Raw genomic sequence first — 25549 nt, forward strand, 5'->3', positions numbered from 1 at the left:
TTATATTGTAGGTTCTGATAAGGGTACGAAAATGGAATTAAGCTAATAAGGCATTTATAAGTTATATTCTTCAATTGGAAAGGGAATACCTAGTCAGTTGCACAACTGAATCAGAAAGGTGCGGGGGGCTGCCTTAAATCGACGTCAATGGCACCTAGAGAGAGTTGTTGTTGGGGTTAACTGCCTTGCTCAAGGGCAGAACGGCAGATTTTTCCACCTTGCTGGCTCGGGGATTTGAACCAGCAACCTTTCAGTTACTGGCCCAATGCTTTTAACCGCTAGGCTACCTGCTTAAAATGTAAAAGTCCAAAAAGGAATATTGCAATTGAAGATGGCACCTTTAAGGATTTAAAACCTCCACCTGGATCTCATGCAATCACATGAAATACTGGGATCAATCAATCAATCAAATGTTTTTATAAAGCCCTTTTACATCACACCAAGTGCTATACAGAAATCCAGCCTAAAACCCCAAACAGCAAGCAATGCAGATGTAGAAACATGGTGGCTAGGAAAAACTCCCTAGAAAGACTGGAAACAACAAAGAAACCCAGAGAAGAACCAGGCTCTGCGGGGTGGCCAGTCCTCTTCTGGCTGTGCCGGGTGGAGATTATAACAGTACATGGCCAAGATGTTCAAACGTTCATAGATGACCAGCAGGGCCAAATAATAATAATCATAGTGGTTGTAGAGGGTGCAACAGGTCAGTACCTCAGGAGTAAATGTCAGTTAGCTTTTCATATCCAACCATTCAGAGTTAGAGACAGCAGGTGCGGTAGAGAGAGGGAGTCGTAAACAGTAGGTCCGGGACAAGGTAGCACGTCTGGTGAACAGGTCAGGGTTCCATAGCCGCAGGCAGAACAGTTGAAACTGGACTAGCAACACGACTAGGTGGACTGGGGACAGCAAGGAGTCATCAGGCCAGGTAGTCCTGAGGCATGGTCCTAGGGTTCAGGTCCTCCGGTGAGGAGGGAGAGAGAATTAGAGGGAGCATACTTAAATTCACACAGGACACCGGATAAGACAGGAGAATTACACCAGACATAACAGACTGACCTTAGCCCCCCGACACAAACTATTGCAGCATAGATACTGGAGGCTGAGACAGGAGGGGTCGGGAGACACTGTGGCCCTGTCCAACGACACCCCCGGACAGGGCTGAGTATAGCACACAGAGCTCTCATCCACGGCACGAACCCAAGGGGGCGCCAACCCGGACAGGAAGATCACGTCAGTGACTCAACCCACTTAAGTTACGCACACCCCTCCTAGGGATGGCATGGAAGAGCACCAGTAAGCCAGTGACTCAGCCCTCGTAATAGAGTTAGAGGAAAATAATCCCAGTGGAGAGAGGGGAACCGGCCAGGCAGAGACAGCAAGGGTGGTTCATCACTCCAGTGCCTTTCCGTTCAACTTCGCACTCCTGGACCAGACTACACTCAATCATAGGACCTACTGAAGAGATGAGTCTTCAATAAAGACTTAAAGGTCGAGACCAAGTCTGCGTCTCTCACATGGATAGGCAGACCATTCCATAAAAATTGAGCTCTATAGGAGAAAGCCCTGCCTCCAGCTGTTTGCTTAGAAATTCTAGGGACAATAAGGAGGCCTGCATCTTGTGAACGTAGCATACGTGTAGGTATGTATGGCAGGACCAAATCGGAGAGATAGGTAGGAGCAAGCCCATGTAATGCTTTGTCGGTTAGCAGTAAAACCTTGAAATCAGTCCTAGCCTTAACAGGAAGCCAGTGCAGAGAGGCTAGCACTGGAGTAATAAGATCACATTTTTAGGTTCTAGTCAAGATTCTAGAAGCCGTGTTTAGCACTAACTGAAGTTTAATTAGTGCTTTATCCGGGTAGCCGGAAGGTAGAGCATTGCAGAGTCTAATCTATAAATGACAAAAGCATGGATTTGCTTTTCTGCATAATTTTTGGACAAAAAGATTCTGGTTTTTGCAACATTATGAAGATGGAAAAAAGCTGTCCTTGAAATATGATTGATATGAAAGAGAGATCAGGGTCCAGAGTAATGCCGAGGTCTTTCACAGTTTCATTTCAGATGACTGTACAAACATCAAGATTAATTGTCAGATCCAACAGAAGTTCTCTTTGTTTCTTGGGACCTAGAACTAGCGTCTCTGTTTTGTCAGTTCAAATGTAAAAAATCCACTTCCTTATGTCTGAAACTCAGGCCTCCACGGAGGGCAATTTTGGTCCTTCACCATGTTTCATGGAAATGTACAGCTGTGCATCGTCCACGTAGCAGTGAAAGTTACAACTATGTTTCCGAATGACATCACCAAGAGGTAAAATATGTAGTGAAAACTATAGTGGTCCTAAAACTGAACCTTGAGGAACACAGAAACTTACAATTGATTTGTCAGAGGACAAAACATCCACAGAGACGAACCGATATCTTTACGACAGATAAGATCTAAACCAGGCCAGAACTTGTCCGTGTAGAATAATTAGGGTTTCCAATCTCTCCAAAAGATAGTGGTGATCGATGGTGTCAAAAGCAGTACTAAGGTCTAGGAGCACGAGGACAGATGCAGAGTCTTGGTCTGATGCCGTTAAAAGGTCATTTACTACGTTCACGAGTGCAGTCTCAGTGCTATGATAGGGTCTAAAACCAGACTGAAGCATTTTGTATCCATTATTTGTCTTTAGGAAGGCAGTGAGCTTGGTACACATCCGGTGGATAGGGAGCCATTTATTATGTTCAACATAGGAGAGCCAAGCACTGGAAGCAGCTCTTTCAGTAGTTTAGTTGGAACAGCTTGACGGTTTAGAGGCCATGACTATTTTCATGAAGGTGTCAAGAGATATATGATTAAAAAACTTGAGTGACTCCATTGATCCTAGGTCCTGACAGTGTTGTGCAGACTCAGGACAAATGAGCTTTGGAGAAATACGCAGAATCAAAGAGGATTCCATAATTTGCTTTCTAATGATCAGAATCTTTTTGTCGAAGAAGTTCATTGTTCTTATTCTCCTCAAATAAGTTGGAAAAATAGGATGATCAAGCAGCAGTGAGGGCTCTTTGATGGTACTGTCTTTCCAGTACTGGGAGAAGAACTAACTTGCCTCTGATTCAAGATTCTGTTGTTCTATGTCTGATTTTCATGTTTTTTATTATTTAACTAGGCAAGTCAGTTAAGAACAAATTCTTATTTACAATGAAGGCCTACCCCAGACAAACCCGGACGACACTAGGCCAATTGTGCGCCGCCCTATGGGACTCTCAATGAAGGCCGGTTGTGATAAAGCCAGGAATCGAGCCAGGGTCTGTAGTGACGCCTCTAGCACTGAGATGCAGTGCCTTAGACTGCTGCGCCACTCAGGAGCCCATGTGACGGTTATTATTGCACACATCATTATCCACAATCTAACTTCATTGTTTTTAGAGGGCTGTGGATTGATCCTTCTGTAAAAATCACCAAGTCACAGACTAAATGTAATGAAAAAGGTGACTCTTTTCTCAAAAACTTTAGCAACTCTAAAAAGTACTTAATCCCAAACTCACAACAGATCCATGAGTAACCTTGTTTATTAATGAAAGGCTGAGTAAAGCCTGAGTCGAGAGGGAGGAGAGAAGCCCTAATATTCTGACTTTTTTATCCGCATCTAACAGAAGAATTTGTGGAGGATCAGAGGCTTAGAGTGGTGCCTAGAGATGAGCAAACTGAAAAATAGATGCTGTGCTACAGTCAGTCTGGGTGATATTGAGGCTTTTGTATCCTGCTTTACTGGCAATGTGTGCTGCTGTAGGATGATATGACAGACGGCCCAGAGACAATCTCCTTCACATTGAGAGAGAGAGAGAGAGAGAGAGAGAGAGAGCGAGAGAGAGAGAGAAAGAGAGAGAGAGAGAGAGATGCCTGAGGAATTAAAAGAGCACTTGAGTAGGCTCAACAGTCCCACACATGAGTCGTTGCACCTTACCGAAATCCCAGAATCAAAACATGTATCACATGTCATGTATCAGATGTCATGTATCAGATCGCTATGAAACGTTCCTGTGTAACTCACTACTCTTGTAATTAGGAATTATGAGTTAGACATCACAGACTTTGCTGAGCATGTATCAGACATTATGTAAAAGGTGTATGTGCGCATGGGCTTGTAACTTGACAGGGCTTGTAATTAACTCATCATTATGTTGCAGTTAAATATGCAGAATATTCGTACATCACTTATGTTTTTCTCTTGATGGAAGCTCTTGGATATTGCACAGCAGTGCCAGTTAAACCATCTGCTATTTTCTGCTGCCCCCCACTGGGGCCATAAAATATTGCACTGCTCATGAGAATTAGGAATTGTACATTTGCACTGATTTGGTAGACTAGCCAACGATGGTGGATAAATGAAGACAACTCACTCAGGCTGTTAACCATTGGAAATAAATGTCAGTTCCGGTCTACCTAACTGGGTGTTACTCCCATAGACACCAATGGAATATCAGCTGGGTCTGGTCTACTTAGTTCACTGACCTTCATTGAACCAGAAAATAACAGAAAAAAACAGCAAGTTGGGGTGTCTCGCTTCCTAATCCGTCTAATATGGTGGGAAAATGAAGATAGTTCAAGCAGACCTTGAAATAAAAGTAATTTCTGAGTTTCCGACATGACATGAATGCAGCATAAGTAGGTTAGACCCAGCTGCTATTGTATTGGTGTCTAACACCAATACAATTGCAGCTGGGTCTAAACTACTTATGCTGCGTTCATGTCATGTCGGAAACTCGGAAATGTCCGACTTGCTAACCTAGGAGGATGAGTCGGATCCCGAGTTTCACACTTGGGAGGTATCGGAATCAACCATTAGGAAGCTCTACCCAAATACCGTATGTTAATTTTATGTCAGAGATCCCGGGTTTCCGACATGATATGAACGCAGCATTTCATTGAACCAAAAAAACGGAGTGTTGTCGCCATAGAGAATCATAGAGGCCTTTAGTGGCCAAAGACCGTTTTATCATGGGCAGTGCCATTGAGTGCAAATTATACAATGATTACGCCATTTTAAAGTAGTCAAAGTAGAACTGGGTGGGGATTCCTATGGGTTGTAGCCTCAGTGGCGCTGCCATTGCTGTCACAGACACTATAATTGCACAGATATAAAGACGAGTCCTCTTTCTATCTCTATCGGTGTAGCTTGCTTTCTCTTCTGTGTCTGGCCACATTTTTGTCTGCATTACTTTGGCTTTTTGACGCCTTTTCCCTATTCTCTCTAGCCATCCGCGTTGCCTCATACAGTTTTCAACTTTTGGCTAGGCTCTGGTTTTTGAGAGGAGTACCTTTTGCTTGCGAAGAGGACTATGAAACTTATTACAAGTTGAACATGTATTATGCTTTAATAACATTTATGATTCTTGAGAAAATCATGTTGAAGTTTCAGTACCTGTAAACTCTTACATTGTATAGGATGGCCACGAGTTCCAATGAATTTGTTCAACATGATCACATTCACGATCCAGTTTGATGGAGAAGCCCTCGACTGCAGTGTGCAGTTCGGGGCCGGTCTCAATGTGGGCGGAGTCAAACACGTTTAACCCAAACCCTTCCTGTCTCCTTCAAGATCACTCAAATTGAGGTTCAGGTCGAAGGTATCAATGTCAACAAAAGCGAATCTTAATCAAACCTAACCTATATGGATAAAAATATAAACCATGGAAGTGAGACTGCCACGTTCGACCAGTAAAGGGGTCATTTGTTATTGTAGTTTGGTCAGGACGTGGCAGGGGGTGTTTGTTTTATGTGGTTCGGGGTTTGTTGGGCTATGTACTTATGTAGAGGGGTGTTTGTTTAGAGTGTTCCGGGGTTTTGGTTAGTGTTCTATGTTAGCATATTTCTATGTTCTAGTCTAGTCTTTCTATTTCTATGTTTAGTTGATGGGGTTGACCTTCAATTGGAAGCAGCTGCTCTTCATTGCTTCTAATTGAAGGTCTTATTTAAGAGGGGTGTTTTTGTCATGGGATTTGTGGGTAGTTGTCTCCTTGTTTAGTGTCTGAGCACAGCACAGCACAGCACAGTTAGTGTCAGTCGTTGTGCTTGTATACATGTTTTGTTTGTTTTTTCCTTCTTTTTACCAATTAAAGAAGATGAGTATACACGTTCCCGCTGCACCTTGGTCCAATCATTACGACACCCGTTACAGAGACTGTCATTATGCATAATGTACTTTGTAATATTCACGTTATAACAGTGAGTGCAGTAGTATATTTTTATATAACCAACTACCACACCGATGTTAGCATAGCATTAATTAGCACCCATTTCCACGTGAGTTAGCTAATTAGCAATAGCACCCTTTTGCACATGAGCTAGCTAATTGCTTACAGTGAGGGAATCTTATTTGGACAAATTTGCCTACTTGAGCAGTAAGCCTAGGTTTACATGTATAGTTATGTAATCGATTTGATCGCTGATTTTCTATGTTTCTTCAATGTATGCCTTGTTGTGTTTGGCTGGCTCTAAATGTGTATCGTTGATGCCGACGGCCATTCCCTAAGTTACATATAGCGAGTCTACACAGCCTACACATAGTATATACAATAATGAAATTAAATGCCTATTGCTTATTTTATATCTTTCTAATTATCATGCTTTTTATGTCTGCTTATTTTCTTTGATGTATAGAGACAAATTAGTGAGTTATTGGAGGGTGAGTGTCCCAAAATGTTAAAATGCAGCAGCAGTTAACTTCATCACTGCCCCTGTAACAGGGTTATATTGGTGATTCCCCTTGCCACTTTATTGTTAAGCCAATGGGTTTTGGGTTTTATTTTTGCCTTGCCTTCACCTACTCAACATGGCATCTTATTGGCTGGTTTGCGTAGCTTGGTTACGACGGAGGATGTTTCAGTTAGAATCATCCCAGTGAACAAGCACCAAACCAGCGGTAAGTTGTTGGTTGCAAAGCACTGTACGTCAAAGGTGATTTTTTTATACTCCCAAGTGATGATTTAAATGTACAATTTATATCAATTTGTTTGTAAATGTTATTCGAACATCACACATAAGATGCAGTGTTTTTTGGTGAATATGTGTTGTGCATTTTGTTGTAGAGAATTCCAGCTAATACTAGCTAGCAACTTACTGTGTCTGGTGGAGGGGTTTGTATATTTTGTACAGTGCCTGAGTGCAGAGTTGGATGGTGAGCCGTGCATTGCATGACGTGCAATTTTGTGCTGTTCCTATCAGAATAAAGCTCCATGACTGGCGTTACAAGTTGGAGTTCGTGTCGATGATTGATTGTACACAACGCAAGAAGAGTACTGTTACACCCCTTCTGCACAAAAACTCAGCAAAAAAAGAAACGTCAATTTTTCAGGACCCTGTCTTTCAAAGATAATTCGTAAAAATCCAAATAACTTCACAGATCTTCATTGTAAAGGGTTTAAACACTGTTTCCCATGCTTGTTCAATGAACCATAAACAATGAATGAACATGCACCTGTTGAACGGTTGTTAAGACGCTAACAGCTTACAGACGGTAGGCAATTAAGGTCACAGTTATGAAAACATAGGACACTAAACAGGCCTTTCTACTGACTCTGAAAAACACCAAAAGAAAGATGCTCAGAGTCCCTGCTCATCTGCGTGAACGTGCCTTAGGCATGCTGCAAGGAGGCATGAGGACTACAAATGTGTCCAGGGCAATAAATTGCAATGTCCGTACTGTGAGACGCCTAAGACAGAGCAACAGGGAGACAGGATGGACAGCTGATCATCCTCGCAATGGCAGACCACGTGTAACAACACCTGCACAGGATCGGTACATCCGAACATCACACCTGCGGGACAGGTACAGGATGGCAACAACAACTGCCCGAGTTACACCAGGAACGCACAATGCCTCCATCAGTACTCAGACTGTCCGCAATAGGCTGAGAGAGGCTGGACTGAGGGTTTGTAGGCCTGTTGTAAGGCAGGTCCTCACCAGACATCACCGGCAACAACTGGACCAGACAGGATTGGAAAAAATGCTCTTCACTGACGAGTCGCGGTTTTGGACTGAGCTTGTTGTCATTGCAGGCAATCTCAACGCTGTGCGTTACAGGGAAGACATCCTACTCCCTCATGTGGTACCCTTCCTACATGCTCATCCTGACATGACCCTCCAGCATGACAATGTCACCAGCCATACTGCTCATTCTGTGCAGGATTTCCTGCAAGACAGGAATGTCAGTGTTCTGCCATGGCCAGCGAAGAGCCCGGATCTCAATCCCATTGAGCACGTATCTGGGACCTGTTGAATCGGAGGATGAGGGCTAGGGCCATTCCCCCCAGAAATGTCTTGCAGGTACCTTGGTGGAAGAGTGAGGTAACATCGCACAGCAAGAACTGGCAAACCTGGTGCAGATCATGAGGAGGAGATGCACTGCAGTACTTAACGCAGCCGGTGGCCACACCAGATACTGACTGTTAATTTTTATTTTGACCCCCCCTTTGTTCAGGGACACATTATTCCATAAATAAACGCAGTTGACAGTGAGAGGACGTTTCTTTTTTTTTGCTGAGTTTATAAGGCTGAACACTATATGGTCAACAACCACATCAAAGGTCATGCTTCAGTGAGGCACAGAGGTACTATTTCTTTCTTTGCTTATTGAATATATTTGACGTTCACGTTTTTGATTTGCCCTATTTTTTTTCAGCTACATCAGTGTATTTAATTTAATTGTATAACTTGTTACTTTACTCTTATTCCTCTCTTTCAGAGTTCACAATCATAAAGTGTGGCTTTCGTTGTAGAAATGTGACACACTTTCATTAATGCTATTGCACGACAACAATAATTAACAGAACACAGGTTCTGAAGCACCTGACTAACCATCAGCATCCAGTGGCCCCTCAAGAGCACACAGAGGCCCTTAAACAGTCCCCAGAGGCCCCTCAAGAGCTTCGCCCCTCAAGATCTTGTCCCCTGGACCTTGGAGGACTTTTGGTGTGGATGATGATCAGGTGAGATATTTCTTTAAATTAAATTATTATTCTGTACCATTTGATTGTCATTCCTTTATTGAAAATTGTACCTTGTTCACACCACAGGGCCTACCAAAGCAAGGTTTGGGGTGTTTGTTTTGATGGTAAGATGCTGGCTATTCTTTATATTATATTAGTCCTATTTTCTGTGGTTATAACATATGAAAAGTTATTATTTCTGTGCTTGCAGCATGCAAAGCACACTATTGTTATTGCTCATACTTTTTTTTGTTTATTTATCTTGACACTTTTTGGGACCTATTTCCTACAGTTTTTACACTACATACACAATTCATACATCAAACTCCTGCAGAGCTGGATGCTGGTGTGACATGCTGTGACTTCTTGGGGGGTCACGTCTTCTACATCATCCTGAAATACATTGCCTGGGGGGGTGGGGTTAAGTCTTTAAACATTGGTTTAAGACTATACCACTCATCATATGACACCTTCAAACATTTCGAATTAATCCTCAGGTACTCTAATATCTAAATAAACGATCATATTTAAGACGGAGAATAGTATGTTCAATAGGGAAGATAAATAACGAAGAGCGCGCACCTCATTCACGCACGCAACAAGACTACTTTTCTAATGAAGGACACCTTGGAAAAACTTCAACTACTTGTTTATTTTTCAAGAAACAAGCCTGAAACCCTGTCTAAAGACTGTTGACATCTAGTGGTAGCCATAGGAACTGCAATCTGGGTCCTATTTATTTGTCTATCCCGTAGGCTAGCGTTGAAATGGCCTGTGACCTCAAAAACAAATTCTGGAAGGATTTCCCTTGGGTTTTTGCCTGCCATATCAGTTCTGTCATACTCACAGACATTATTTTAACAGTTCCAGAAACTCCAGAGTGTTTTCTATCCAATGCCACCAATTATATGCATATCCTAGCTTCTGGGCCTGAGTAAAAGGCAGTTTACTTTGGGCACGTCAGTCATCCGAACTTCCGAACACTGCCCCCTACCCTTAAGAAGTGTACAAAGCACATTCAGTTTGTCAGTATGTCTATATCACAGACAAACTGAAATGGTCCACCCACGCAGACAGTGTGGTGAAGAAGCGCAACAGTGCCTCTTCAACCTCAGGAGGCTGAAAAAATTTGGCTTGTCACCCAAAACCCTGACAAAGTTATACAGATGCACAATCGAGAGCATCCTGTCGGGCTGTATCACAGCCTGGTACGGCAACTGCTCCGCCCTCAACAGCAAGGCTCTCCAGAGGGTGATGCGGTCTGCACAACACATCACCAGGGAGAAAATATTTGCCCTCCATGACACCTACAGCACCCGATGTCACAGGAAGGCCAAAAAGATCATCAAGGACAACAACCACTCGAGCCACTGCCTGTTCACACCGCTATCATCCAAAAGGCGAGGTCAGTACAGGTGCATCAAAGCTGGGACCGAGAGATTGGGAAACAGCTTCTATCTCAAGGCCATCAGACTGCTAAACAGCAGTCACTAACTCAGAGAGGCTGCTGCCCACACACTTTAATAAATGGATCACAAGTCACTTTAAACAATGCCACTCTAAATAATGCCACTTCAATAATGTTTACATATCTTACATTATTCATATTACATGTATATACTGTATTTTATACCATCTACTGGATTTTGCCTATGCCGCTCGGCCATCGCTCATCCATATACTTATATGCACTTATTCTCATTCCCCCTTTAGATTTATGTGCATTAGGTAGTTGTTGGGGAATTGTTAGATTACTTGTTAGATTTGTGTCTATTAGGTAGTTTTGGGGAATTGTTAGATTATTTGTTAGATATTACTGCACTGTTGGAACTAGAAGCACAAGCGCAAGTACCGCTTTATATAATATTTCTTACGATCTTCAAAAATGAAATACGTTGGCATTCAACGTGTGCCTTGCACAAACGTGTGTGTTTTGTATTCAGTGTGTCAAACCTTAGATGGACCAACAAAAAACGGTGGGCGGGGTCAAAGAGCCCAGCCCCGAACTGCACACTACAGTCAGGGTACTTGGTTTGATGCGAACAACATATTGTTTTGTACCAGCAGACACACTTTGGAGGCGTTGTACGAGTAAATGTCCAATTATGACAAGCGTTATCACAGACCAAAATTGTGACGGACGCCATGATTCTTGTTTTCCTTCAGTGGGTAACAGCTGACCCAAAGTGAATTAGAAACAAAGGAAACGTAACGTACTCGCCATCGCTGATTGGTATGCTCATACAGGTAGCTAAACCACCACATTCTCAGTCATAGATACGCATTTGTTTGTTTACGAAAACGTTACTTTTTACGAGACGTATTAGCTAGATAGCTAATACCAGTCAGCTAACCAACACGAATGCTAACCAAGTTAGCTAACAATAAAAATGGGTAGCTAGCTAGAACCCTAACGCTAGTTGTCAAACTAAATAAGCTAGTTAGCCAGCTATATAGCAAAACGTGCTAATCCATGAGGGATAGCCACATTTCTTTGTTGCTACTTTAACTATTGGTTTCTGTTTTTCTAACTAGCGTTAGCTAGCTAACTAGACTCTGAAGTCAATCTAGAAGTCGAGGGAGGCTGAAGTATTTGATAGCTGATATCTGGTTAGTTATGTAAATGTACTCGAAAGGCTAGCTAACTAAAATAGCTACCTCTGAAGCTCATACGGCTCAATGTAATTAAGCCAATTTATATAAACTGTACCCAGTATTCAAATCAAGCCGAATGGCAAAGATAGCTGCATTTGTGTTGAACTAACAAAGTTAGATGGGTCAGTTAACTATCTGTCATAGTTGCTAGTTATCATTAAATGTTGGTTTGGATGGCATGTGGTTATTAACGTTAGGTAGCATATGCTACGACATTAGTTAACATTAGCTTACCAGCTAACGTTAGCTACCAACTTGTTCAGCTAGTTAGCTAATGATATCAAGTGTTTACTTAGTAGTTTACCTAACCAGTAACCACTGTCAAAAATGAACTATTATAGAAGTTAGCAAGATGCAATCCACTAGTCTTTGACTTCAATTTGTCAAAAGAGGTTTGTGAACGTGTTAGCCACACTGTCAACGTGATGGAAAGTTATTTTATGTATCAGAATAATTAACGTTAGCAAGGTATGTGTGTTTATGCTTATTGGCAGCACAGCACAACCCCCTCCCAAACTGGCCTGAAGTTAAAATTTGATTTACAGGAAGGTCTTGTTTTTGTCATTAAGATAGCTAGGCTAGCTATTGTATCAAGTCTTTGCTTTTGTTGTGCTTTTGTGGTAGCTCCTAAACGCAACACGTGGATTTTGCTGTTTGTACAATCGTGACACGTCCCCTACAGTGTCAATCTGTTCATAACCCTCTGTTTTTCTGATTGTGTTAAGATGTTACTTGATTTTAGAATTGGATCAAAATTATTTGTGTATACGTGTTTTTTCTATGGCTCTCTTTTCTCTCTTTTCTCTCTTTTCTATGGTTTTTCGAGTGCTCATTCAATAGCCTCTTGTTTTTTATGGCACTGTTTCCACTAGTTACCACAGCCATAAAGTCAAAATTGGCTATATCGTAAAAAATATATAAAAACAAAATGTGCTTTTTGATCTTAATTTAAGGTTAGTATTAGCCATAAGGTTAGCAGTGTGGTTAAGGTTAGGATGAGATTTAATCAGATTGTAAGAGAAATTGTAGAAATGGTTCATGACTTTGGCTGTGGTAACTACTGACGACCATTTGGCACAGGGTCTGAATCTGTGGCGCTGAATGAATGGCAGGTTGAAGCAGCTGTCTACGGAGTGGTTTTACTAGAGGTGTACATTTAGTTTCTGAAAAAACCCCTGTTGTCTACTGCTTTGTATTTTTGGAGATGGCCTCGTGGAATAAGTGGTGAATTGTAATTCCTTTAGGCTAGAGGCTTGCAAAGTACTGTATTGAAGTTGCATTATCTTAGACTGTCATGTTGTTTTTTTCCCTCACGGGTTTGTGAATATTAGGTGTCCTAGGAATTCATGTGTTAGGCTATTTGCCTATGAGCCAAAATCTCTAGGATAGCTCTTTGAGGGAATGGTTTAAAATGGATCATGCAATGTATTTTTGTGTTAGTATTACAGGGATGCCCAAGGAAAAATATGATCCGCCCGACCCGAGGCGGATGTACACGATAATGTCCACTGAGGAGGCAGCCAACGGGAAGAAGTCATACTGGGCTGAGCTCGAAATCAGTGGTGAGGACCGGTTGGGGCGGCATCACATGCTATAGCATTCAATACAGATGAAACTGTTTGGCTTGGCGCATGCCAAAAAGCTCATTGGGTGACGGCGTTAGTCACTTCACCCCTAACTACATGTACAAATGACCTTGACTAACCTGTACCCCCTGTATATAGCCTCATAATTGTTTGTGTTACTATTTTTTTTAAATTGTTTTAGTAAATGTTTCCTTAACTATTTTCTTAACTGCGTTTTTGGTTAAGGGCTTGTAAGTAAGCATTTCACGGTAAAGTCTACTAGAGGTCGACCGATTTATGATTTTTCCCGATACCGATTTATTGGAGGACCAAAAAAAGCCGATACCGATTAATCAGTCTTCTTTTTTTAATTTTTATTATTATTATTTTTAACATTTATTTGTAATGATGACAATTACAGCAATACTGAATGAACACTTAACTTAATATAATACATCAATAAAATCAATTTAGCCTCAAATAAATAATGAAACCTGTTCAATTTGGTTTAAATAATGCAAAAACAAAGTGTTGGAGAAGAAAGTAAAAGTGCAATATGTGCCATGTAAGAAAGAAGTGCCTTGCTCAGAACATGGGAACATATGAAAGCTAGTGGTTCCTTTTAACATGAGACTTCAATATTCCCAGGTAAGAAGTTTTTTAAGTTGTAGTTATTGATGTATATACCTTTGACTATTGGATGTTCTTATAGGCACTTTAGTATTGCCAGTGTAACAGTATAGCTTCTGTCCCTCTCCTCGCTCCTACCTGGGCTCAAACCAGGAACACATCGACAACCGCCACCCTCGAAGCAGCGTTACCCATGCAGAGCAAGGGGAAGAACAACTACTCCAAGTCTCAGAGCAGGTGACGTTTGAAACGCTATTAGCGCGTACCCGGCTAACTAGCTAGCCATTTCACATCAGTTACACCAGCCTAATCTTGGGAGTTGACAGGCTTGAAGTCATAAACAGCGCAATGAAGAGCTGCTGGCAAAACGCACAAATGCTGTTTGAGTGAATGCTTACGAGCCTGCTGGTGCCTACCACCGCTCAGTCAGACTGCTCTATCAAATCATAGACTTAATTATAATAAACACAAAGAAAAACGAGCCTTAGGTCATTAATATGGTCGAATCCGGAAACTATCATCTCGAAAACAAAACGTTTTTTCCTTTCAGTGAAATACGGATGGCATCCCTAAGTCTAAATATTCCTGTTACATTGCACAACCTTCAATGTTATGTCATAATTACGTAAAATTCTGTCAAATTAGTTCGCAACGAGCCAGGCGGCCCAAACTGTTGCATGTACCCTGACTCTGCGTGCAATGAACGCTAGAGATGTGACACAATTTCATGTTAGCAGGCAATATTAACTAAATATGCAGGTTTAAAAATATATACTTGTGTATTGATTTTAAAGAAAGGCATTGATGTTTATGGTTAGGTACATTGGTGCAACGACAGTGCTTTTTTCACAAATGCACTTGTTAAATCATCACCCGTTTATTGAAGTAGGCTGTGATTTGATGAGAAATTAACAGGCACCGCATCGATTATATGCAACGCAGGACACGTTAAATAAACTAGTAATATCATCAACCATGTGTAGTTAACTAGTGATTATGTTAAGATTGATGTTTTTTTATAAGATAAGTTTAATGCTAGCTAGCAACTTACCTTGGCTTCTTGCTGCCCTCGCGTAACAGGTAGTCAGCCTGCCATGCAGGCTCCTCGTGGAGTGCAATGTAAGGCAGGTGGTTAGAGCGTTGGACTAGTAACCAGAAGGTTGCAAAAACGAATCCCCCCTGAACAAGGCAGTTAACCCCCATTCCTAGGCCGTCATTGAAAATAAGAATGTGTTCTTAATCTGACTTGCCTAGTTAAATAAAGGTGTAAAAAAAATATATATATCGGCAAATCGGTGGCCAAAAATGCCGATTACCGATTGTTATGAAAACTTGAAATCGGAGTTAATTAATCGGCCATTCCGATTAATCGGTCGACCTCTAAAGTCTACACCTGTTGTATTCGGTGCATGTGACAAAATACAAATTGATTTGAAGGCTTCCACACGTAAGCCTATGCACAGGAGGTTGGTGGCACCTTAATTGGGGCGAATGGGCTCGGGGTAATGACTGGAGTCGTATCAAACACATGGTTTCCAGGTGTTTGATGCCATTCCCTTTGCTCTGTTCATTATGTGCCGTTCTCCCCTCAGCAACCTCCCGTGGCCTAGTAGGTGTGTTCTTTATTTCTATTTAAATTACTGTACTGTATTTCTGTGCACCTGTTTTCACTGACTCTCTTGTCCCCTCATTCCCCCACTCGCCTGGACAGGTAAAGTGAGGAGTCTGAGCACCTCGTTATGGACATTGACTCACCTCACTGCTCTTCATATCGGCGATAACTCCCTCTGTCGTATCCCGCCCGATATTGCCAAACTTCAAAACCTGGTGTACCTGGACCTCTCATCCAACAAGATCAGGAGCCTGCCTGGCGAGCTTGGCAACATGGTGTCTCTCAGGTCTGTCAGTCTACAGTGGCGACATAGTGTCTGTCAGTCTATGTTGGCGACAATTCAACGTGAACTAAGTGATGCTAGTTTGGAGAACTAAAATCCAGATTACTGTTATTGTCTTCCACATTAGAAATGATATGCACTAACAGCTGTTGATATGGTCTGTTAAAGAGAAGAGTTTGCTGTTCCTCTTTTACAAAATAGCATTGGAATTAACCTGGTTTCTGTTTAATTGAACCCCTTTCTACAATTCTCATGCTTCAACCCCTGTTTTGAGCTGTTTCCATTATAATTGGAAATGTTAAGTGTGTTTGTTCATTCAGTCAACATTGCCATTTCAGAGTCTCTAGGGAATTTAGACTTAGAGCACATTCCATAAAGGAGATGGATGAAGAGACATTTCAGGCTCCCATGTGTGGTATTGCATATCCTTATTCCTCATTATGATTGAAATTGGTAATAGCTAGTTCCTCTGTTTCAAGGAAATTTATATTTTTGTTTGTATTGCTCCTGTGTATTCCCTCTTCTGCACCTGACCCTCAATGAAACATTGCTCAGTAGCGGGCTGAGCAGACATGGAAATGACCTAAACAGATACTTATTGATTGACAGATGATCGTTATGTGTTTCTTCAGAGGGATTTCTACAGCCCTGGTGACTTGACAAAAGCCTTCACTTCTTTGATTACTTTCTGAATCTTATTCTGTCCCTAGCATCCTAAAACGTGTCTGTCTTACCTCTTCTACAGGGAACTTCTTTTAAACAACAACCAGTTGAGGGTTCTACCTTTTGAGCTTGGAAAACTGTTTCAGTTACAAACACTGGGATTAAAAGGTAAGCTTCGCTTCATAATCATTTACATTTTGGTTGTTTGGGTTATCTAAGTTCATAGGGATTTGAAATCTTGCATGGGTTTTTTCTAAGGATTCCCTTGTGTAGTTTTAGCTCTAATAATAATCTGTGTATGCCTATTTGGTTGCTCAGCCAAGTGATTTCCAGAGTAGAGGTCACAGAATGCGATGTGGCATTGTTTTCATTCTGCATCCTTGAACCTGTGTAATATCTTCTGTGTAGTGTCTTCATTTTCTTTCTGTTTCCTCCTCAGGAAACCCACTTGCACAAGAAATATTGAACCTCTACCAGGAACATGATGGCACAAGGAAACTGCTCAACTACCTTCTGGGCAATCTGTCAGGAACTAAACTAGGTGAGTCCAAATACAAGAAAATGATCTTGTTGCTCCTGTGTTGTTGAATTGTGAGTGTGTTAGTTAGCAGGTATTAAATAAGTTGTGTTTTTCTTTGACATTGGGTGAATGGAATGACTTGGCTCTGTCAGTTGATCTTGATGATCCTATTCAAGTGGTCACTTCTCCTTGAGGAGCAGTGTAAGGATGACTCATGTTCCCCCTATCTGTCCCAGTCAGCTCAGAGCAGCCCCCACCCAGATCATGGATTGTTCAGGCCGAGCCGGACCGGGCAAGAACAGCAGGTAACAAACTCATCCACCCTTACAAATCACTTGCATTGCCTATTGAAAGCCACATATCAACACACACATCGTTGTGTGTGTTGATCATATTCAGAGCCCAAATGAGACTAGGATAATGTCCTGTGTACGTCCCTCTGTCCTTTGCTAGCCCTGTTCTCAGTGATGTGCTACAACGTGCTGTGTGATAAGTACGCCACGCGCCAGCTGTACGGCTACTGCCCCTCTTGGGCCCTCAACTGGGAGTACAGGAAGAAGTCCATCATGCAGGAGATCCTGAACTGCAGCGCTGACATCATCAGCCTGCAGGTGGGCAGACGGACACACTGGGATTTAATACTGACTTTTGCAATGAATTATGACACGTACATGTACAATCGGTCTAGCATTTAGGGCATAGATCATCGTCTTTCAGCAGATAGCAGGACAACCGTGTCACGTTAGAATGACATCTGTCGGAAGAGAATGGAGTTTTGATTTCCATAGGTTACAGGTCCTATACTTTGAATAATGCACCTTCAAAATGTACACTAACTGGAATTGTCCTGGTTTTTCCTTAACAGGAAGTGGAAACAGTTCAGTACTACAGCTATTTCCTGCCAGAGCTGAAGGAGCAAGGTTACGAGAGCTTCTTTAGCCCTAAGTCCCGTGCCAGGACCATGTCAGACTGTGACCGCAAGCATGTGGACGGCTGCGCCATATTTTACAGAACCGAAAAGTGAGTTGACACCATCCTGCCAACTGTCAGTCCTAATTAGATTGTGAGCTCACGTATGTATTAAGGATGTTAATCGGTTAACCGCCAAAAATACATTTGACCAGTCATGCTTATCGGGCCATAGTTTAATTTGCATAATTTAGTGGAATTAAATTGTCACTTGTGTTATTTTTGTTAGTCATCATGTATCTTATTTATCACACACTCACAGCATACAGAGACTAGTTTGAGGAGAGGAATGTCCTATCAGCTCTTCACTGGAGTGAAACATGCTTTTATAAGCCCAGTCATTGCGCAACAAATAACAATTCTAAATGCAATCGTGTATAAAATAAAATTGATAGTCACAATTTTAAAAGGAGCTTTTTTTATTTGTCAATCTCAACTTGTAAATCAAGCGCGCCTCCCTCTTGCCAATTGAGTGCGTAGGCTATAGTCAACGGTAGGGAGGCTATCAGCGCGTCACCCACCACTTCGCAATCTGAGCTTGAGGTAGTAATTGTCTGAATGCTGAACGTTTTACTTTACTTCAAATAATGAGGCATGTCTTAAAATCTCTCCATAGAAACGTGGAGGCAATTATTTTATAAAGACTTCTTGATGCCATTAACCAGCATTTCTCTCCTGTTTTATTGGTTTCCATATCAGCTGTCTTTTGTTGTCCTGGAGCCGAAGGCACGATCCTGGTCATATTAGCAACACAGCCTAGTTGTTGTAGAATCCCAATCTAAGTTTCTAGTGAAGAGTTTCATCTCTGTCACATTTTGGTCTGCTGTTTAGAACTGTGTTTTCCAGCTAATTTCATTTTGGTAAATGTTTGAAAATGACTTAGCTGCTTCATTACAGCAGTTGCATGTTCAATAATAGACTATAGCTTTTTGACTGTAAGTCGATAGGCTTGCTATTGTTGCATGGTTCCATTTTTAAGCTCTTAACTTCTCTAGGGTAGGGGGCAGTATTTGGACGTCCGGATGAAAGGCGTGCCCATAGTAAACTGCCTGCTACTCAGGCTCAGAAGGTAGGATATGCATATAGAAAAGACTCTGAAGTTTCTAAAACTGTTTGAATGATGTCTGTGAGTATAACAGAACTCATATGTGAGTATAACAGAACTCATATGGCAGGCAAAAACCTGAGAAAAATCTAACCAGGAAGTGTGGAAATCCTGAGGTTTGTAGTTTTTCAAGTGATTGCCTATACAGTGACTTAGGGTTCATTTTGCACTTCCTAAGGCTTCCACTAGATGTCAACCGTCGTTAGAACGTTGTTTCATGCTTTTACTGTGACTGGGGGGAGAATAAGAGCTCCTGGAAGTAGATGAGTGAGAAAATGACATGAGCTCAAAGGTGCGCGCTCACGTGAGAGTTAGCTGTGTTCCTTTTCTTTTTTGAAGACATTGGAATTGTCCGGTTGGAATATTACTGAAGATTTATGATAAAAACATCCTAAAGATTGATGCTATACATCGTTTGACATGTTTCTACGAACGTAAATATAACTTTTTTTGACTTTTCGTCGTGACATTTTGTGCTCGCTTCCTGCATTTGGAGTAGTGGACTAAACGAGCGAACGAAAAGGAGGTATTTGGACATAAATGATGGACTTTATCGAACAAAACAAACATTTATTGTGGAACTGGGATTCCTGCGAGTGCATTCTGATGAAGATCATCAAAATATTTATTATGTAATTTTTGTCATTTCTGTTGACTCCAAAATGGCGGGTATCTGTATGGCTTGTTTTGATTTCTGAGCGCTGTACTCAGATTATTGCAAAATTTGCTTTCGCCGTAAAGCTTTTTTGAAATCTGACACAGCGGTTGCATTAAGGAGAAGTGTATCTATAAAATGGGATATAATAGTTGTATGTTTGAGAAATTTGAATTATGAGGTTTTTGTTGTTTTGAATTTGCTGCCCTGCTATTTCACTGGCTGTTGAATAGTGTGTCCCACATACCCCAGAGGTTAATTAAAAATGTCCGGTCCTTATAAGCATGCATAGTATAAGAGAGGAAGCGGGAGGTTTCACTCTCGCCAAAATCTGTCCAAAACAAGCCCAATGTGTTTCTGTCGCCTGCCTTCCAGCCTTGGGATGACTACCATTTATTAGGGGGCAGAAATAAACATCTCTTTTATTATTATATACAGATCTCTATAAGTATTTTCTGTTGGTCATGTCATTTTACTGTTTGATAAAAATGTAACCTTATCTGGATGAGGGTCAGTTAGTTGGCAGGAAAATTTACTGAAATGTGCATCCTTAGTGTGTGTGTGTGTGTGTGTGTGTATACTGTATGTATGACATTTACTGTGTGTGTGTGTGTTTCAGAGGTGTAAGGATTCCAAGTTCAGCCATTGCAGAATAGCCTTTTTAAGCTGTCCCATAGGCAGCACATTGCACTCACCTTTCTGTTCTGCCTCTCCTCCTCTCACTGGTCTGTTCTGCCTCTCCTCCTCTCTAATGTATAGATTCAGCCTGGTACAGAAACACACAGTGGAATTCAACCAGCTGGCTATGGCCAACTCTGAGGGCTCTGAGGCCATGCTCAACAGAGTCATGACTAAGGACAACATTGGTGTGGCTGCGCTTCTAGAGGTGCGCAAGGAGATGATGGAGCAGTCTGGTAGGTCTCACCACACAAGAAAGAAGCGGGAATTCCATAGGGTTTAAATTAGAGGTCGACCGATTATGATTTTAACGCTGATACCGATTTATTGGAGGACCAAAAAAAAAAGTATACATTTTTATTTATTTTTTATTTGTAATAATGACAATTACAACAATACTGAATGAACACTTATTTTAACTTAATATAATACATAAATACTATCAATTTAGCCTCAAATAAATAATGAAACATGTTCAATTTGGTTTAAATAATGCAAAAACAAAGTGTTGGAGAAGAAAGTAAAAGTGCAATATGTGCCATGTAAGAAAGCTAACGTTTAAGTTCCTTGCTCAGAACATGGGAACATATGAAAGCTGGTGGTTCCTTTTAACATGAGTCTTCAATATTCCCAGGTAAGAAGTTTTAGGTTGTAGGAATTATAGGACTATTTCTCTCTATACGATTTGTATTTCATATACCTTTGACTATTGGATGTTCTTATAGACACTTTAGTATTGCCACTGTAACAGTATAGCTTCCGTCCCTCTCCTCGCTCCTACCTGGGCTCAAACCAGGAACACATCGACAACAGCCACCCTCGAAGCAGCGTTACCCATGTAGAGCAAAGGGAACAACTACTCCAAGTCTCAGAGCGAGTGACATTTGAAACGCTATTAGCGTGCACCCGGCTAACTAGCTAGCCATTTCACATCGGTTACACCAGCCTAATCTTGGGAGTTGATAGGCTTGAAGTCATAAACAGCGCAATGCTTGAAGAATTGCGAAGGGCTGCTGGCAAAACGCACGAAAGTGCTGTTTGAATGAATGCTTACGAGCCTGCTGGTGCCTACCACCGCTCAGTCAGACTGCTCTAAATGTTTCCCATGTAGAAACGCTGCTGTTATGCTGTGTGTTTGTCCAGCGGGGAAGTCTCTGCACGGCATGGAGAAACAGCTCCTCCTGGTGGCCAACGCCCACATGCACTGGGACCCGGCGTACTCGGACGTGAAGTTGGTCCAGACCGTCATGTTCCTGTCTGAGGTGAAGAACATCGTAGACAAGGCCACACGCAGCCTCAAGCTCGCCTCCATCTCCGGGGAGACCAACGCTGTCCCACTCGTCCTGTGTGCTGACCTCAACTCACTGCCTGACTCTGGTGAGTGGACGACTGGACTGGCTCAGTTGAATAGTGAGCGTGCTCTACTGTAGTGACATTTGTAATGCCTGGTGGTATGTGTGTTTGCGGGCTTGCAGGTGTGGTGGAGTTCCTGAGCTCGGGTGGAGTGGACAGCACCCACAAAGACTTTCAGGAGCTGCGCTACATCGACAGCTTGACGAACTTCAACTGCAACGGAAAGAACGGCGTGTCCAACGGCAGGATCACCCACGACTTCAAGCTGAAGAGTGCCTATAAAAACGTCCTGATGCCTTACACCAACTATACTTTCGACTTCAAGGTGAGACTGTCACGGTCACGTCTTCCCTCTTCTGTGTAGCACGTTCTTTTTGCGTTGGTGTAAATTTAGTGTCAAGCTGTCTGGAATGTTCTAAAAGCCTGGGCTATTATGAAGGCTTGGGCCACACTGATAAATCTTCTCCAGCCCGGGTGATGTGAATGTATTGCCATCTAACGTGCTTTTCCTCTCTGTGCAGGGCATCATTGACTACATCTTCTACTCTCAGCCTACGCTCAATGTGTTGGGGGTTCTGGGTCCTCTGGATCCTCACTGGCTCCATGAGAACAATATCAGTGGCTGTCCCCACCCCCACATCCCCTCCGATCACTTCTCCCTGTTTGCACAACTGGAGCTACTCTTTCCCAACCCGTCGTCAGTCAACGGAATCCACCTGCCAGGGCGCAGGTAGTTTTCGGAGCCACGAGGGAGCTGATGCTCTAATCTTGTTCTATTTTTCCTGCAAAGTCAATTAAGAATATTCTGGATAAATCTATGTACAATCAGAGGGGGAGGTGGGGTACGGCCATCATTCCCCCCAAGGATTTTAACTGAAGCAACAGCTCACGGCAAGCTCAACGATAAGTCTTTACCTCCTTTCCTGGGCACAATTTGATGTAGAATTTTTTTTCACACCTTATCACACTTTGCAGTCCTTGGTGTTATAGTTTTTACATCACCTACAGATTAGTTGTTGAATTGTATTGTGTGGCAAATGGTAAAATCTAAAAGTGAGACATTTTGATAGGGAAGGAGTCGTGTCACCACACTCCAGCGAACAGGTACATCTCAAGTTGCCACCGATCAACTAGATAAACCCACGAGGCCGATATACCTGTTTTTAGCCAGAGTCTGTCTCAGCCTCTACAACTCCAAATCCATTCCCTTGCATTGCTGTATCTTGCCATAAAGGTGTGTTGAATAGTGTAGCAGGTTTGAAGGTTCTGGAGAGAGCAGGCCAAACGTTCTGCTTTTTCCACTCGCTGATGCGGACACCACCTCTCCAGTTGCTAAAAGCCTGTCCTCTAACTCAGCGGCTCCATTTTATACTGAGTGGCGCAATCGCTCTGTGCAGCTAAGGCACAACAGCATTTCCAAACCTCTTTGAAATACTGCTGTAAAATATCTATTACAGTGGAATGGGGACGTAACAGTGATGATACATGTACACATTCCGGCTTGTAGCGTATCTAGACACACAGGATTAACACCTCACTCCTGCTCTGTTTTTATAGCCTAATATGAACAGAGCAAAATTAAGGGACCACCTTTTTAATATTTCAAAGCATTTTTACCTTCTAATCACACATCATGTGCCATACAGAGCCATCATTTGAATCTAGCGTCAGATATTCAAATATTACGACAACCACCTGTTATTCACTCAGTGACCATTAGTGGTTCTTAGTGACGGGGCTTAGGGATTTAGAAAAGGGAAAATGGTCAGTCTGACTTGACAGAGCCCATCTCTGACCACATAGCTGTGTAGCCATATGGAATTGGTCAGGGGCCAAGTTGTGTTAAGTTTACGGTTTAAAGCTGGGTGGACAGCCCCCTAAAAACACGCTCCAACAGACAGAGCTGTAGCACTGTCTTAGAGGCAGGTAGCAAACGTCCATGTTTGAAGACATCCACGCTCTAAACACTTATTCCTTTCCATTACTAATAGCTATTTGTTTGATACAGAAACTTGGACTCAACTTGATTGTATATGAACTGCAGAAGTCATAATACGCTGCGTTTTGTACCTGTAAGTATGGTCAGTTTTTGCAAAAAGGATTTGTATTGTACATTTTAAGGCAACATTTGTCTCCATTTTAATGGTAAAGAAATGTAAAAGTCCAGCTTGAATAATTGTTTTTTTCAGGTTTCCGCTGTTGAAATTTGCACTCGACCAGGTTCCATTTCCCCGATGAACCACTTGTTTTTCTTTTTTCAAATATATATTGAATGCATTTCACAGAGGCTGGTTTCTGGCATTGTTGCCACATCTCTTTTGGCATTTGGGGTAAAACCTTAAACCTTTAGCCTCACTGATTCTGTTCCCAAAATGGCACTGCCAGTGCTATCAGTGAACACCTGAACTGTCTCCTATTTCTCTCTGAAGTGTTTAAACATTGTTAGTCGTTGGTTTACTAGATATTAGACTTTAGTTTTTTTTCCCCCCCTTGTCTTAGTTATTGTTATTTAGAGTTCGGGAAAGTATATATATATATTTTTTTTGGAGATGACACTATAAACCACTTGTCTCTAACGCATTTAGTTCTGTTTTCATCATGTCCTCTTTATTGTTTTCAGAGGAAGCCGATCATGAAGAAGCCTCAGTCTTATGTAAAATGGTTCTATCTGACTCAACTCAGGCCATTCTCTTTTTAAGTTTTGTTTCATGTTATGTTTATGTCTACTGCCAGACCTACAGCGTTGATGCATTCTACTTCAAGGCCATGTGTGAAGTCCACTTACATACAGTAACAAAAATACCAAGGTAAAAATGGGGGCAGAATGTGCTATTCTGAAATATTGCTCTGAGTCTGTTGTGACCCAGAAGGGTGGTGTGACCCAGAAGGGTGGTGTGACCCAGCAGGGTGGCGTGTTCCGGAACGGTGGCGTGTTCCGGAACGGTGGCGTGGTCCAGTCCGTTGTGACCCGGAACGGTGGCGTGGTCAAGCTCTTTTCCAAATCACAGTGGAAATACAGTTGAAGTCGGGAGTTTACATACACTTAGGTTGGAGTCATTAACTCGTTTTTTCAACCACTCCACAAATTTCTTGTTAACAAACTATAGTTTTGGCAAGTCGGGTAGGACATCTACTTCGTGCATGACACAAGTCATTTTTCCAACAATTGTTTACAGACAGATTATTTCACTTATAATTCACTGTATCACAACTCCAGTGGGTCAGACGTTTACATACAGTTGACTGTGCCTTTAAACAGCTTGAAAAATTCCTAAAAATGTCATGGCGTTAGAAGCTTCTGATAGGCTAATTGACATCATGTGAGTCAATTGGAGTTGTACCTGTGGATGTATTTCAAGGCCTACCTTCAAGCTCAGTGCCTCTTTGCTTGACATCATGGGAAAATCAAAAGAAATCAGCCAAGAACTCAGAAAAAAGACCTCCACAAGTTTGGTTCATCCTTGGGAGCAATTTCCAAACGCCTGAAGGTACCACGTTCGTCTGTACAAACAATAGTACGCAAGTATAAACACCATGGGACCACGCAGCCGCCATACCGCTCGGGAAGAAGACGCGTTCTGTCTCCTAGAGATGAACGTACTTTGGTGCGAAAAGTGCAAATCAATCCGAGAACAACAGCAAAGGACCTTGTGAAGATGCTGGAGGAAACAGGTACAAAGTATCTCTATCCACAGTAAAACGAGTCCTATATCGACATAACCTGAAAGAACGCTCAGCAAGGAAGAAGCCACTGCTCCAAACTGCCATAAAAAAGCCAGACTACAGTTTGCAACTGCACATGGGGTCAAAGATCGTACTTTTTGGAGAAATATCCTCTAGTCTGATGAAACAAAAATAGAACTGTTTGGCCAAGACATCAGTCAGGAAGTTA

At 42.0% G+C, this 25549-nt stretch overlaps 1 protein-coding gene across 5 annotated transcripts; it reads left to right on the plus strand.

The window, feature by feature from the left end:
• Nucleotides 1-10957: 10957 nt before the first annotated feature.
• On the plus strand, nucleotides 10958-24758 carry cnot6 (CCR4-NOT transcription complex, subunit 6). Of its 5 annotated transcripts, none has more exons than XM_014129537.2 (13): nucleotides 10958-11216; nucleotides 13065-13186; nucleotides 13973-14056; nucleotides 15531-15717; nucleotides 16460-16545; nucleotides 16817-16918; nucleotides 17134-17202; nucleotides 17351-17508; nucleotides 17763-17917; nucleotides 20386-20540; nucleotides 21448-21681; nucleotides 21780-21982; nucleotides 22179-24758. In XM_014129537.2, exons 2-13 carry the CDS (start codon nucleotides 13075-13077, stop codon nucleotides 22389-22391), a joined length of 1758 nt encoding a protein of 585 aa, XP_013985012.2. In that variant the 5' UTR covers nucleotides 10958-11216; nucleotides 13065-13074; the 3' UTR covers nucleotides 22392-24758.
• The last annotated feature ends 791 nt before the right edge of the window (nucleotides 24759-25549 follow it).

The sequence above is a fragment of the Salmo salar genome, chromosome ssa11 (assembly GCF_905237065.1).
Source record: "Salmo salar chromosome ssa11, Ssal_v3.1, whole genome shotgun sequence".
NCBI classification, from domain to species: domain Eukaryota; kingdom Metazoa; phylum Chordata; class Actinopteri; order Salmoniformes; family Salmonidae; genus Salmo; species Salmo salar.

Coding starts and splice junctions, on each gene's coding strand:
- cnot6 (XM_014129537.2), top strand. CDS start 13,075: ATGCCCAAGGAAAAATATGATCCGCCCGACCCGAGGCGGATGTACACG. Junction 14,057..15,530: donor TACTCCAAGTCTCAGAGCAG/GTGACGTTTGAA, acceptor TCGCCTGGACAG/GTAAAGTGAGGAGTCTGAGC. Junction 17,509..17,762: donor CTGACATCATCAGCCTGCAG/GTGGGCAGACGG, acceptor TTTCCTTAACAG/GAAGTGGAAACAGTTCAGTA.